Source organism: Nilaparvata lugens, chromosome 5 (assembly GCF_014356525.2).
Source record: "Nilaparvata lugens isolate BPH chromosome 5, ASM1435652v1, whole genome shotgun sequence".
Lineage (NCBI taxonomy): Eukaryota > Metazoa > Arthropoda > Insecta > Hemiptera > Delphacidae > Nilaparvata > Nilaparvata lugens.
This window is the reverse complement of record NC_052508.1, coordinates 69931762-69948139: the sequence shown is the minus strand read 5'-3', so window position 1 is coordinate 69948139 and position 16378 is coordinate 69931762. Positions and strand designations below refer to the sequence as shown.

The following is a 16378-nucleotide window of genomic DNA, read 5'->3' as shown; positions in this document are numbered from 1 at the left end:
TCTTAGTCTTTTTCATTTAATATGAACAATTACTACTATATCAACTTCTCAACTACACAAAAAGTGAAAAAAAAACAGTTTTATTTTTTCCACATCCACATCTATTAAACTTGTACACAAGACTGCAATTTCGTGTTGAAAGCAAATCTTCATCTGTACTGAGCAGTACAGTTTTGAAATGAAATTGTGTTTATTCAATCAATTTAAATTTGAAGTTTGAATTTTCAATCAATTTTATGACTTTTTGAATCAAATGTTAGTTGATACAAATTATGGTCGAAACTAGTCATTGAAATATTTAAAAGTTTTTAATAATAAAGGGTACTACAAGTTTTTATATTCTTTCTATTGATTTTAAAAAGTAGCCCATATAAGTAAAGTGTTTTTAGTTGATACATGTTTTATATAAATCCAAAAGCCTCCAGAAAAGGCGTTTTGCATGAAATTTGAGTGAAAGATGCATGACCTGTGCCGATTGCAGGTTGCAACAGCTTCAGAGACAGCAAAGGAGACGGTCCAGCTTTGCAGTACCACGCAACATGAGGCGTTCGCAAAAAGTGATCACAAGGCGCACACCGATGTGTGACGTCGTCGCCCACACTGGCGGTGATACTGACTCCATGTAAGATTAATTAGGCTAACATTAGCCTCATTTTATTCATCAATTCATTCCACTTAAATACAAGAACAAATCATAAGCAATGATGGGAGAGGACAACTAACAGACTAGGTCTATAGTTTTATTTGTTACTAGCCATCAGGCTCGCTTCGCTCGCCTGAGAGGGGGCAGAGCCCCCTGGACCCCCGACTGGATCGTCCAAAAATGAGATCAGAGGGCTCGCTTCGCTCGCCTGCATTTTTAATTCGAGCATGCTTCATTCCATCAGGAAGTCGAAGTACTTCCTGATCTCGAAAATTTGAGAAAACGTAAAAAAACGCTGGTAAAAACACCTGTTACTATATCGGCGAATCTTTGTCACAAAATTCTTCCAACTCAGCTAAATCTGTGTACTGAATTTTTGACACTATTCATTGTATACACTGTACAAATTTATGAATAAAGAAATTATTAAATGAAATGAAATAATAGTAATATGACAGTTCAATTGAATGAAAAAGACTAAGAAATTGTCAAAAAACCACAGATTTATTGATACTTAGAAGACCGGTTTCGGTTATTACGCCTTGTCAATCTCTGATAAACTGTTTATCAGAGATTGACAATTGTCAAAAAACCACAGATTTATTGATACTTAGAAAGACCGGTTTCGGTTATTACACAATTGTCAATCTCTGATAAACAGTTTATCAGAGATTGACAATATTGTCAATCTCTGATACGGTAACAGTTTATTTATTTTTTATTTTTATTTATTTATACGTGGATACAATAACAAACCATATAAATGTGATTGGGAAGGAACAAAACTATTCCATTCCCAAATTTTGATTACATGTCCAAAAATAGATGTCCAATAATGTCCAAAATAATGTTTATCAGAGATTGACAAGGCGTATAACCGAAACCGGTCTAAGTATCAATAGATCTGTGGTTTTTTGACAATTTCTTAGTCTTTTTCATTTAATATGAATAATTACCACAATATCAACTTCTCAACTACACAAAAATAACAGTTTCAATTTTTTCCACATTCACATCTATTAAACTTGTACACAAGACTGCAGTTTCGTGTTGAAAGCAAATCTTCATCTGTACTGAGCAGTACAGTTTTAAAATAAATTGTGTTTATTCAATTAATTTGAATTTGTTATGACTCTTTGAAGCAAATATTAGTTGATACAAATTAATAGAAACAATATAAAAACTTGTAGTAGGCCTACCCTTTATTATTAAAAACTTCAAAATATTTCAATGACTATAGTTTCGACCATAACCTAGGTCAAGTTGAAAATGACCTGAGTTATGGTCGAAATATCGTTGAAATATTTAAAAGTTTTTAATAATAAAGAGTACTACAAGTTTCTATATTGTTTTTATTAATTTGTACAAAAGTAGCCCATATGAGTGAAGTGTTTTTAGTTGATACATGTTTTATGGTAAATCCAAAAGCCTCCAGAAAAGGCGTTTTGCATGAAATTTGAGTGAAAGATGCATGACATGTGCCGATTGCAGGTGCAACAGCTTCAGAGACAGCAAAGGAGACGGTCCAGTTTTGCAGTACCACGCAACATGAGGCGTTCGCAAAAAGTGATCACAAGGCGCACACCGATGTGTGACGTCGTCGCCCACACTGGCGGTGATACTGACTCCATGTAAGCCTAATTAGGCTAACATAAGCCTTATTTCATTCATTAATTCATTCTACTTAAATACAAGAACAAATCGTTGGCAATTATGAGAGAGGACAACAGGCTAAGCCTCTAGTTTTATTTGTTATTAACCATCAGGCTCGCTTCGCTCGCCATATCCGTCTAGCAAGGGGCTCCGCCCCCTGGACCCCCGACTGGATCGTCCAAAAATGAGATTAGCGGGCTCGCTTCGCTCGCCTGCATTTTTCATTTGAGCATGCTTCATTCCATCAGAAAGTCAAAGTACTTGCTGATCTCGAAAATTTGAGAAAATGTAAAAAAACGCTGGTAAAAACACATGTTACTATATCGGCGTATCTTTGGCACAAAATTCTTCCACCTCAGCTAAATCTGTGTACTGAATTTTTTTAAATATATTTCCATCAATTATTGAAAAAGGTGAGAAAACGCAGAAAAGCGTTGGAAAAACGCTGATTTTGGGCGTATCTTTGATGAAATATTAAAGTCACCTCATCACAAAATTTTTAGACCCTAGCTAAACAAACCTCTGTACCAAATTTGAACATTTTCTGTCTATTACTTGATGAAAGAACTGAGAAAACGCAAACCGCTAATTTTGGGCGTATCTTTGGCGTTATTTCAAATTCCTTCTAACATAACATTATTACACCCTATCGCTTTTATTTATAAGTTATATAGCTAATCTATCTTCTATCTATATATATAAAAGCGAAATGGCACTCACTCACTGACTGACTGACTGACTCACTGACTCACTCACTCACTCACTCACTCACTCGCATAACTAAAAATCTACCGGACCAAAAACGTTCAAATTTGGTAGGTATGTTCAGTTGGCCCTTTAGAGGCGCACTAAGAAATCTTTTGGCAATATTCCAACTCTAAGGGTTGTTTTTAAGGGTTTAAAGTTCGTCTTTTAGCATGTATATTCTTCTTCTCCCAATCTCTTAATTATAATTGAAATTTCCATATCATATGTTACTATAGAACTATAATCTAGATAGAGTACCTCTTCGAAACAGTTGTTAACTGGCAACTAAATTAATAATTTTGTCAGGTTGGTATTAAGTTGAGTTGAATTTGTTAGGTTGGCACCAAGTTGAAGATTTAAATGCATTTATCGCGGAAAAATAATTGATTGGGCACTGCTACTTCAATCCTGGGAATATTATATTACTAGCCGTCAGGCTCGCTTCGCTCGCCATATCCGTTTAGCCAGACGTTTAGTCTGAACCCCCGACTGGATTGTCCTAACATATGATAAAAATGCTCAAATGAAAAATGCAGGCGAGCGAAGCGAGCCTGCTGATCTCATTCTTGGACGATCCAGTCGGGGGTCCAGGGGGCGGAGCCCCCTGGCTAGACGTATATGGCGAGCGAAGCGAGCCTGACGGCTAGTTACTTATATAGTCAGCACTCCTCATTCCATTATTGTTGATGTAGCATAGTTGTAGTGGAAGGTAACATTGTATTTAGTAGTCAGTTCCAAGCTAGCGGACATAGCGAACGGAGCTCTATCGCGAGATATAAAATTATTGTAATATAAGGTTAACAAATAAATTCATTTTTTAAAAAATACTATTTGATTAATCGCAATCTTAACTTATATAGATTATCCAATGATGATACAAAGCCTACTGATGACATGGCGATAATGACTCCCTATAAGCCTAGTCAGACTGACATTGGCCTGATGTTATGTTAATACAGTAAAATTAGCCTATAGTTTTATTCGTTATTATCTGGCCTATATGCACCAGCTACGTTCAAACGCAAAGATAGAAGAACAGCTATTATTGGTTTAAACCTGGAATGAATGCAACCATATAATTTCATGTAGGCTATCTAATAAGTCTTTAATTAATGTCCGGTGGAAACCCAAATGTACACATTTTTATTATATTGATAGTTGTCTGAATACTTTGCAAACAGCATACAAATATACATATATACTTATTGACCGAGCGAAGTGAGGTCTAAGATTCAAGTCGATGGTTTGGCATTTCTCTTAATTTGACAGGTATGTTCCTTTTTAATTGCGCGTCGACGTGTATACAAGGTTTTTGGAAATTTTGCTTTTCAAGGATAATATAAAAGGAAAAAGGAGCCTCCTTCATACGCCAATATTATAGTAAAAATCAGACTATAGAATTATTCATCATAAATCAGCTGACAAGTGATTACACAGATGTGTGGAGAAGCCATTCTATTGCTGTATTTCCATAAGGTCTATAGTTCCAATCAGGTACTTGTGGATGAGAATACTGCGTGAGGTCTACTGTTCACAGAACTACTAGTTGTATAATAATGCACATACATTCTTACATATTCATATATTGTACATATGCATACATTCTTATGTAATAGGTCTAAGTCATGTGATATCGTCCGGTGCAAACCCAAATAGTTATTGATAGTTGTATTAATACATTGCAAACAGCTTACAAAAAGGCCTATGCATTTTAAATTATATTCTTTGCTATGATAGTAACACAACTTTGTGTATTTTGGTTGATATTTTGTTGCAAGTAAGGTAAAACTCCAACGGAGGAGAGAGGATGATGTCAGGTTATACCATGCAAACCCAAATATTTATTGATAATATTGCCTAAATACATTGTAATCAGCATACAAATATGCATATTTAATAATGCATCCGTTGCTATGAAGTAACTCAATTTTGAGTAGGTCTACGTGCTCCATATTATTTCACTTGATATTTTACTGAATATTCATTAATAGTTATTTGACCGAGCGAAGTGAGGTCTAAGATTCAAGTCGACGGTTTGGTTTCTCTTAATAGTTAAATGCTTATATGTTGCGCATTCACGGCGAAACGCGGTAATAAATTTTCATGAAATTTGACAGGTGTATGTTTCTTTTTAAATTGCGCGTCAACGTATATATACAAGGTTTCGGAAATTTCGCATTTCAAGGATAATATAAAATGAAAAAGGAGCCTCCTTCATACGCCAATATTAGAGTAAAAATCTGACTATAGAATTATTCATCATAAATCAGCTGTCTAGTGGACTATAATACTACCCGTTCAAAATCATCGAACATCTTGAAAATATATCTTTCCATCAACGTTAGTAGACAGTTGACTATAATACTACCCGTTCAAGAATATCGAACATCTTGAAAATGTATATTTCTATCAGCGTTGTAGACAGTTGCAGCCAGACTTGATAACAGCGCTCACACTCACATTCGGGACGACACGTCACGGTACGATAGGACAGAAAGCTCTATGTTTATTAAGGATTTTCCTAGACATTTTAAATTGTTAAATTATTTTATTAATTTTTGAGAAAACATAACAACAGGTCAATGTAACTTACTGAGCGCGAGGTTTACTTTTCACAGAACTACTAGTACTTATATCAACTATTATACCGTTAAATTCTTGTAGGCTATTATTTGTCTCTGCTCTTATTTATTACAAGCAACATACGATATACAAATATTCATATTTCATAATATACCATAATTAGTTGCTATGAAATTAACACAACTATGTTTATTTTAATTGATATTTTGCTGCATGTAAGGTACAACTCTGACGGAGGAGAGAGAAAGATGTCAGGAGAGCTGATATCGATGAAAGATTTCCTGTCGAGCAACAAAGTGTCGCTGGCTGTGATGCAGAAGCAGCTGTATGAGACTGCACAAATGCAGCATGGAAACAGCGACGAAATCATGAATAATAACAGCAGTGGAAGGTAAGCAAATTGGTCACTTTATTCAATCAACAGTTATCATTTCGTTGTCAATGGTTATCCATCTTGTTTTCACTGGAATTATTACTATTGTATTCTTATGTAACTTTAAAGTGAAAAAACACTCACATTCTTTGGTGTGGCGACGCGTTTCGTGCTGGTGTTGTACATTATCAAGTCAGAGACTAAAAAGTTTCTAATAGTTTTTCAGTCTCTGTTTGACTTGAGAATGTGCAACACCAGCACGAAACGTGTCGCCACACCAAAGAATGTGAGTGTTTTTTCACTTTATAGCTCTGCTACATAGTGTAAACCTAGCTTAAGGCTCTGATAATTTAAGTTTCAATAGTAATACATTATGTGATTGAATAACAATAACTAGGAGCTGACGTTAGTGTTTTGAATGTTTATTTCCTCCTTATTCTCTCAAAAACGGTCTGTTCTTCAGAGTTTTTTCAGGAACAAGCTTGAACGTTATTCAATATTATTATTGATACAAAAAGTAGCCTATAGTTGAGAAAGATAATACTGTGAGATAATTAGATAAGAAGTTTGATTTTTAAATTTAGACTAGAAAGAGAAAAAATAAAATAAAATCTCATTGATGAAGATTTTTTTGAAATCTTTCAATAGTCTTCTAGATCTATCATAGAGGAAAGGAAGCTATCTCCCTGCAAAGATCTCCATGCCTTCATCAAAATTATAGAAGTATAAAAATTAATAATCAATGTACCCGTTCTAACATTATTTAACAATTTTTCACAAAATGTTTAAACTTTAAAATGACTTCTTCGAAGTTGTTATATTTTGTAAAAAATAAAAAAAGTTATGAAAGGTAAACTATGATTCATTAAGGATTATTTATCTAGCCTAATTGCCACATCGATGAGTTTTTACAAGAATTGTCATAAGATGCACCTCCCACAGTCAAAATTTATACATGTTTTTGCTCACTTGAACAGATGAACAGTTCGGAATGTAACAGACAAGTGTAAAAACCCAATCAGGGGTTTTCTTCGATACAGTATTGTAGAAAACTACAGCGAAAGATATGTGTGAGTAAATATAGAGCATGAAAACTACGAGTTGGAACGGTGATCGCTTTGAAAAACTGCAGCATAATTTATAATTCACAATTCACATTAATTATTTGTAAATAAATATATAATCTACAAACAGCTTACCAGAATACTGAATACGCACAAATTCTATATAAGGCTTATACTGAACATAGGCTACCTACCAAATTTGAACGTTTTTGGTCCGGTAGATTTTTAGTTCTGCGAGTGAGTGAGTGAATGAGTGAGTCAGTCAGTCAGTCAGTGAGTGAGTGCTATTTCGCTTTTATATATATAGATACAAAAAGTAGCCTATAGTTGAGAAAGAATACTGTGAGATAATTACCGTATATAAAAAGTTTGATTTTTAAATTTAGACTAGAAAGAGAAACAATAATAAAATAAAATCTCATTGATGTGGGTTTTTTGAAATCTTTTAATAGTCTTCTACATCTACCATAGGGGAAAGGAAAAGATCTTTCTGTTAAGATCTCCATGCCTTCATCAAAATTATAAAAATTAATAGTCAATGTACCCGTTCCAACATTTAACTAATTTTTCACAAGATCTTTAAGATTGAAAATGACTTCGAAAATGTAATATTTTGTAAAACATAAAAAGAAATGTTGAAAATGGTAAACTTTGATTCATCAAGGATTATTTATCTATAGCCTAATTGCCACATCGATGAGTTTTTACAAGAATTATTGTCATAAGATGCACCTCCCACGGTCAAAATTAAAACATTATTTTGCTCTCTTGAACAGATGAACAGTTCGGAATGTAACAGACAAGTGTAAAAACCCAATCAGGGGTTTTCTTCGATACAGTATTGTAGAAAACTACAGCGAAAGATATGTGTGAGTAAATATAGAGCATGAAAACTACGAGTTGGAACGGTGATCGCTTTGAAAAACTGCAGCATAATTTATAATTCACAATTCACATTAATTATTTGTAAATAAATATATAATCTACAAACAGCTTACCAGAATACTGAATACGCACAAATTCTATATAAGGCTTATACTGATTATAACTGCTTGTGAAAGATATAATATCATTCTAGAATCTTTGTAGTCGTACGGTAACTAGTTGTAGCCCTTGACAAGTCACCAATTAAATGAGTGTATAGGCATACCGTAAACATAGACAAAATTAAGCATAAATAAGTATATCTTTTCTCTATGGTGTAGCTCAGAATAAGTTAATACCAGTATGGTATTGTGACAATAATTTATAAATAAATAGATGAATCGCCTACCTACTTTATTTTTGTATATACAAATAGGTTCCGGTTCGCTAATCTTGAAAAAATATACTCGATTCGGTCAAGGGTAATTGAAAGCAGAGTACATAAATCATGCTTTTTACTGTTCACTTTTCATGAATAATTTTGACATATTATGAAAGTATATACGGTATATTTTTTGTAGTAGCACTTAGTTATTAGTGTTATAATATACCGCTTCAGTTGTATATGCTACACAGTGTCGGAATGTCACTGTGCACTTGGATTATTGTAAAGAAATAATCTCTTCATTTGAAATGTTATGTAATTAATTTATTTAATTTCAAGTGCACAGTGACTTTCCAAACATGCTGTATATGCTAGAAATACCTGGGTACCTAGTTCTTGAAAAATTCTAGGTATAGCCATAGAGAAACAATAGCGTAAGTGGATATCCCTTGGTATAGGGCGTTTATGTTGCAAATTTTACTGTTATCTCAAGCCGACTACTGTCGATTTTTACTGTTTTTTTGGGGGTGAGAGTGTATGAACGGTACAGTATGAGAGACTAGGAGCGTCACACAGCTTCACGGGAAAGAACTGCGTGGACTATCGGCTTGAGATAACAGTAAAATTTGCAACATAAACTATACCATACCATGGTATGGTATAAACTATACCCCTATATACATAAACTATATATAATAAACTACATAAATACCCCTACAACATAAACTATACCCCTATACCATGGGATATCCACTTACGCTATTGTTTCTCTATGGTATAGCTACCTACTTGAAAAAATCTGTAGTACAAATCAGTAGACTCACAAATTTCTAATCCACCAATGTATGATAAATATATTGTACTAATTGAAATATTATACATGCTGATATAGGCATATCAACTTGATGATATATAATTGAATAATATAAATTGCATACCGATATTACAACATATTATGTGAAACTTTCAGGTATCAACCATTATCAAGAAGACATGGGGTTTTATATGTACTAAAATCTCCTCGTTGAAAATATTCTCCCAAAGCGATAAGACTCGAAGGCCCAGGTTATAAGATGTTAATTATTTATCCACCAGTTTGAACGTTTTGTGTGATCTGTAATGATTAATTAGCCTTCATTTCTATTCAATTATAATTGTATTTGGCACATCTCCAGCACGAGTATTTTTCCAAGCTTCAAAGTACAGTACGGTATTTGAAAAGCATTTTTATGAATGTTGTTGAATTGTTTGAGTGCATTTTCACCAACAACTTTTGTCTTGAAAATCATTTCAGCAAATATAAATTCAACTATAAAACAATTTCATCATCTGTAATACAACTAATGCATTATCTTTGATGCATCTTAGTGAAAATCATCACACATTTGATAAAATGAATGAATATTCTTTCTATGTTTGTTCTTTCCAACTATTCATTGTTTTTTGATCAATCTATCTTGTTCTTCTCCAACACTCACGACTTCTAGCAAATTATTGTTTTTCTTCAATATTATCTTGCAATATTTCTCCATCATCATGAGCGATATGTTATTCTGTATTATATAAAAATGTTATGCATTTTAATTTTGATAATACAGGTACTTTTGTAATCATTCTCAGAGACTTGTATCAATATGAATTCAGATTTTTTGTATGACATTGCTTTGTATGTGATTTGACGTTGCTTCGTACGTTTCGGTGATGAAATTCTAGTTCTATCTATTTCTCACTTTCTTCTAGAGCAATGGTCGCCAAACTTATGATCCTGTGAGCTAGAATAGCATTTATAAATCTTCTAGTGAGCCACCAAGGAATATTAGAATAAAGAAAGTATCTTTAATTCCTATAAAGATACATTTCTAGTGTTGAAATCTACTCATCTCATAGCAAAAAGTATAACAAAAGTTGAAATGTACATTTCAATGAGGGCAGTGGAACTCTTTTTGGCCATCAAGTATTTTCTTGATGTTTGGAGTGAACGTTGTAGCCGCCATTCTGATGCAGTTGTCCAAAAAATGTTCCTATATTGATTTTTTATGAATTACATACTTGAAAAAGATGATTCACTCAAGTAGGTAGAGCTGAGCATAGCTTTCAACCTCAATGCAACTTCAATAATAATTGGATTTTTTGGGGGGGGGGGGGTGGAGTTGAGGCCAAATATTTCCAGTTGTAGAAAGTGATCTGAGAGACAAGATAATTTTAAAAATCCACAAATCCCATTTCAACTGAAGCCTGATCTCCACCAAAATGTTTTACAACACATGCTGCAAAATCTTCTGCATCGATCTCTACAAAAGGAAAGTTGACGAATTGTACCATATTCGATATGCTTTTAAAATCTTGAAATCATTGATCAAACTGTTGACTCAAGTCTGAATTGTAATGTATTCTTGGTTATTGCTGAAGTGTCATTGATTTTCTTCAGACTGGAAAAGTGTTTATATTCAAACTAGACGACATTCATTTCCCCACATCTCAAGCTCCTTGGAAAACGATTTTACAGTTCAAATCATTCCCTTATATTTACCTTGAAGCTGCAAATGTAAATCATTCAACTTCATATCTGTAAGAAATTCAACATTTTGTAGTCATGTTTCTCAATGCATGGTTGACAACCCAAGCATTTCTGTGAGCTACCATAAACTACCCAACGAGCTACCGGTAGCTCGCGATCGACTGTTTGGCGACCACTGTTCTAGAGTATAAGGGCAAGATCATAATATTAGGCGTTTTATCAGGCGGCAACCCAATCAGCCAATTGGAGAGCTTCCTGCTCTGCCGCCTCTAAAATTGCTCAATATATGGTCTCGTCCTATATCTTCCTAAAATTAATAATATCTGTGGAACTGGAATGCATGATGGCTCATGCAAGTGTAGGTAGGTACCGTATCTAACATCTATCTAAGATCTTCCACAACTACATCTTCAAAATTTTCAAATCACTATTTCTAAACTTTAGAATTGAATCTTTCCGGCTAACACAGTTTCATCTTTTTGGATGTCTGGTATATTTTTGCACTGTGGATTTATTTCTTTATTTGAGAACTAATTTTCGTGTATGCATATCACGTTATTCAGTGTATTTCTATTCACTAATTTTGTTGTCTCTGGTAAGGTGCGTACAGATTTACGCGCCGCGAACATGAGCAATTCACTTTTAATCAGCTGATGCCAAGCTTTTCATATCTGTATCTTACCGTTTCTGTAAAAATACAAATATAATCAGCTAAAATTAAAAGTGAATTGCTCATGTTTGCGGCGCGTATATCTGTACGCACCTGTACGCACTGTAGGCTTACCGTTTACAGAAACGGTAAGATACAGATATAAAAAGCTTGGCATCAGCTGATTAAAAGTGAATTGCTCATGTTCGCGGCGCGTATATCTGTACGCACCTGTAGGCTTACTGTGCAAAATCGGGTTCATTCCCAAGGCAACATAATACAATTATTGAAAATCGATATAGTACATCCTGTTTAAAGAAGTCTACATTTTACTTTCCTTGCCCTATAACCATAGACTGTAAGGTACCCCAATTTCTAAATTTCTATACGTTTCAAGGCACTACCTCCGTAAACAGAGGTGTTTGTTCAAAGTCGCCTGAGTCCAAAAAAGTAGTTTTTGGGTATTGGTCTGTATGTGTGTGTGTATATATATATATATATATATATATATATATATATGAGTGTAAGTGCGTCTGTGTACACGATATCTCATCTCCCAAATTAACCGAATGACTTGAAATTTGGAACCTAAGGTCCTTACACTATAAGTATCCGCCACGAACAATTTCGATCAAATGCAATTCAATATGGCGGCTAAAATGGCAAAAATGATGTCAAAAACAGGGTTTTTCGCGATTTTCTCGAAAATGGCTCCAACGATTTTGATTAAATTTATACCTAAAATAGTCATTGATAAACTATACCAACTGCCACAAGTCCCTTATCTGTAAAAATTTCAGGAGCTTCGCCCCATCTTTCCAAAGTTTGATCTTAGATTTACAAATAACAGGTCTCAGATATAATTTAAACGAAAAATTTTAAGTGGAAAAGATTGAGCATGAAAATCTCTAAAATTAATGTTCAGTAACATTTTCACCTAAAATTGAAAATAAGCTTGAAATTTGAGAAAATGTGATTATTATATTGCAAACTGTTGGCAACTATTGATTCTATTAAATCAATCATTCACTATGAAGAGATAGCAGATCTCGTGTGTATCCAGCGTTATTGTATTGTCACCAGCTGGCTCAGATCTTTGAATAGTAGATTTGAGATGCGCGTGAACACTAGCGTCAGGTGATCAATTTTTATAACGGCAAGGAAAGTTGTGTGAGTGCGCCACACCAGTTTTTTTCTTTTGCAGTCCCTATATTGAAACGTCCATTATATAGCTTTCAACCTTGATCAGGGAAAACAACAACAGATTGTATTCTATGCCTTGATATACATAGTGGGTACACCCCAATTTAGTAAAGGACTCCTAAGAATACATTTTTCAGCGGTCCTTTTGGATGTACTATATCGAGGTTCCAGTGTGTAGATAATTTTGATAATTACGAATTCATGTAGTAAACTGGTTCATTAATTCTCTCATAAACATGTGAGTTTTGAGTTCCTAAAATGTTTCTTTGAATAAGCCTACACCTGAATTAAGTAACATTACAATGATCACAATGTTGAAACAGAAAAAGTACTGTAGATTTTATAGAAATGAACCAAGCACATTAGATAAACGATTATCACTAATAATAGATTATTATCACTGGTAGACAATATGATATGACTTGATATAGAATACGAGAAAACTCACTAGTAGACGTTAGAGAAGTACCTAGGGTTTCATGGTTCAACCGAAATGCATGATTTGATAATTTAGTGATGAACTGGAGTTATAATAATATATTATATGACATCGAAGTAAAAGGATGCAAAATTTAAATGCAGTATTTTTAGAGTTAGGCTTTCATACTGCCATTATAACGAGGACCTCACTATAGATTTCGGTAGCTGGCAACCAGATTTTGTCGGCCGGGTGGTGTCTCACTTGAGTCGCCAGTTCGGCCTAGAGTTGTTTCGATACTTTAGACATAATATATCGATACTTCCGTTTTTATCCGATACTAAGTAAGGCTAGCTTCACACGCATTCGGTTTCATTCGGTTCGGTTCGTTACCGAAAACGAATGAGACTTTCATACATGTCAGGTTTTAATTCGTACGGTTCTAATTAGGTATTTTCTTCTCAAACACAGCTGTGTTTGGATTTTCACAGTTCATGCTGGTATATTTATATATAACAGCTGGTGTTTAATTGTAAGATGTTATTTCTTGAACAACAAAATTTCAAAGTTAATTAAAAATTGTGAATTATTTGAATAGTTTCTTTTTGATTATGTTAATTTTGGGTGTTCAGAGAAATTATTTTTTGAAATTTAAAATTTGTTCGTTTTGACACATGGTATATAAACTTCATCTCTTCTCTCCATTGATGAAATCATGTAATATTCGTGGAAAAATAAATAAAAAAATTAAAATTCTCCTTGAGTATTTTTTTTAGCAAACTATTCATTGAGAAAAAAATGTTCCTGTGAACTAAAAGAAATGGATTGATCATATGATTTTGACTTGGAAAATTTTGAAATAGATAATCACGATATCAGGTTAAAATAAAAACAAAAAAGGCAAGCGTGTGTAAAAGACTTTTCCTGTTTCCCTAGCAACGAATTCGAATATGATGAAACCTATTTGTGTCGAGGGGGCGTTCGGTGCTATGCCCGTTTCACACTACTTATCGGAATTTGCCGAAAACGAACCGAACCGAAAGTGTGTGAAAGTAGCCTCTCGCTAGCAACGAATTGAAACCTGATGGAATCTATTAGTCAAGTGGGCGTTCGGTTCTAGGCGGTTTCTATTCGGTACCGAATTACCGTTTCACACTTATCAGAATTTGCCGAAAACGAACCGAACCGAATGAATGTGAAACCAGCCTAATGGTATCTCGACTTTCATGGCATCGGAACAACCCTAATCCGGCCACCAATCCTGGTGCCGTCAATGATTACTCTCATCACGCAATATGAGACTCATACATTGAAAAAAGTTCAGAATTCTTTCCTATGAAATTCCTGTATTGTGTTGGCATTTATCATTTGTACATTGGAGATTCATTCCCACAATACTAGAAGTAGATTGAACCTGAGAAATGAATATTGTCGGTACGAATCCAGTCATGTGAGTTTTAGGGCGTGTGCAATTAGATTCTTTAACCAATACCATTGAACGTTAGACTTGTCTGTGAGAGATTTTAAATTAAGAATTAAAGATTTTCTAATTTATTAGAAACTGCTTTTACAATCTGAATGAATAATTTAGCTTTAATATGAGTAGTTTATAAATTGTGATGATATTTGTGATCTTATGTAGGCTACATGTATAACAATGACTGTGATTTTTATGACGTGGACTATACTTGTTGTTGGCAATAAATAGATTTAATTTTATATCTTGTCATACTGAACAAGTATAAAAATACAAAGGGAGCCACGAGAAATCTATTACAATACTAGCAGGTAAACCCATGCTCCAAAAGGGTATAATTAAAAACATGACCTGAAATGTTGAAGAATTTAAAATAGGCATATAACCATCATTGGTAAATATTGTGAATCAATATGCAAAATTTCAAGTTAATCATTTAACAGTTGAGTATTTGAGACGTGATGATGCGTCATTCGTGAATTTCCAATCCGTGTATAAGTCAATTATTTCCTTTATTGACCGAGCGAAGTGAGGTCTAAGATTCAAGTCGACGGTTTGGCATTTCTCTAAATGTTTTTATGTTGCGCATTTACGGCGAAACGCGGTAATAGATTTTCATGGAATTTGACAGGTATGTTCATTTTTAAATTGCGCGTCGACGTATATACAAGGTTTTTGGAAATTTTGCATTTCAATGATAATATAAAAGGAAAAAGGAGCCCCCTTCATACACCAATATTAAGAATAAAAAAAATCAGACTATAGAATTATTCATCATAAATCAGCTGACAAGTGATTACACAGATGTGTGGAGAAGCCAGTCTATTGCTGTATTACCATAAGGTCTATAGTTTAATCAGGTACTTGTGGATGAGAATACTGCGTGAGGTCTACTGTTCACAGAACTACTAGTAAATTACATAGTCACATTACTCATAATAATATTATGCAAGCTCTTCGAACATGACCGCATATGGGAGAAATCGATCTCGGTTATCAACATTTATGTTATTCGAACATCAAAGAAATTTTATATAAAATCGATAAGCATATTTTATAGTAGTTCAGTTCACTACATAAAACATCGACATTATCTCAGAAGTTATTATTTTTTAGAGTTATTAATGTTAATAATTTTTGAAATCACTCTTTTTCAGGCACAGATTCACACCCGGAACGGTTGGACCCCTGGCAATCGTAACAAGGAAGCTGGCAGAGAACAGCAATGGAAGATAATTGATGCTGGTGAGGAGAGGACACAACCAAGTGATAAACAGTGATATTTTCAAAGAATGAAGCTCAATTATTTAAACAAACGCTTTCTAATTAAACTGTCACAATTATGAGAAGAATGATAAAAATATATGGTAGACGTGGGGTAATCTAGCTAGGAGATGCCCGTTTATACACGCTAAATGCTTAGATTTAGGTTGGAAATAGATCAATTAGTTCAATGAACAATAAAATAATACTTTTAGATTCAATCTGTGTATTTTATTTAGTGAGTTTCTCCAATACAGGTAATTAATTTCACAATGTTCTACTATTATAATTGAATAGTTACCTAATAAATCATAGATGAAATATGACTAAAAACTATTAATAGCATAATGTTCATGCTTTTCAAACAGTTGAGTATTCAAAATTGATGTTCATGAATCAAAATGTTTTTACAAAGCCTCGAAAACAATCACATGGGAGTCAAATACGGATTTCAGTTCGATAATATCACAGAAAAATAAAATTAAAATTTTACATGACAATGAACAATGAAATTGTGATGTTCATCTGATCAAAACAA

General features: G+C 33.7%; 1 protein-coding gene across 5 annotated transcripts in view; it reads left to right on the top strand.

Annotated features, from left to right (window-relative positions):
- LOC111048325 (potassium channel subfamily K member 13) overlaps positions 1 to 16061 on the top strand; it is a 162386-nt gene extending 146325 nt beyond the window's left edge. For 3 of the 5 annotated variants that reach the window (XM_039429189.1, XM_039429190.1, XM_039429191.1), the window contains 3 exons: positions 482 to 622; positions 5847 to 6017; positions 15735 to 16061. In XM_039429189.1, the coding sequence (XP_039285123.1) occupies positions 482 to 622; positions 5847 to 6017; positions 15735 to 15813 (391 nt within the window). In that variant the 3' untranslated portion in view covers positions 15814 to 16061. Of the gene's footprint in view, positions 1 to 481; positions 623 to 2135; positions 2275 to 5846; positions 6018 to 9282; positions 9378 to 15734 lie in introns of all 5 variants that reach the window. The other 2 variants (XM_039429193.1, XM_039429192.1) reach the window with 2 other exon arrangements.
- Positions 16062 to 16378: the final 317 nt, after the last annotated feature.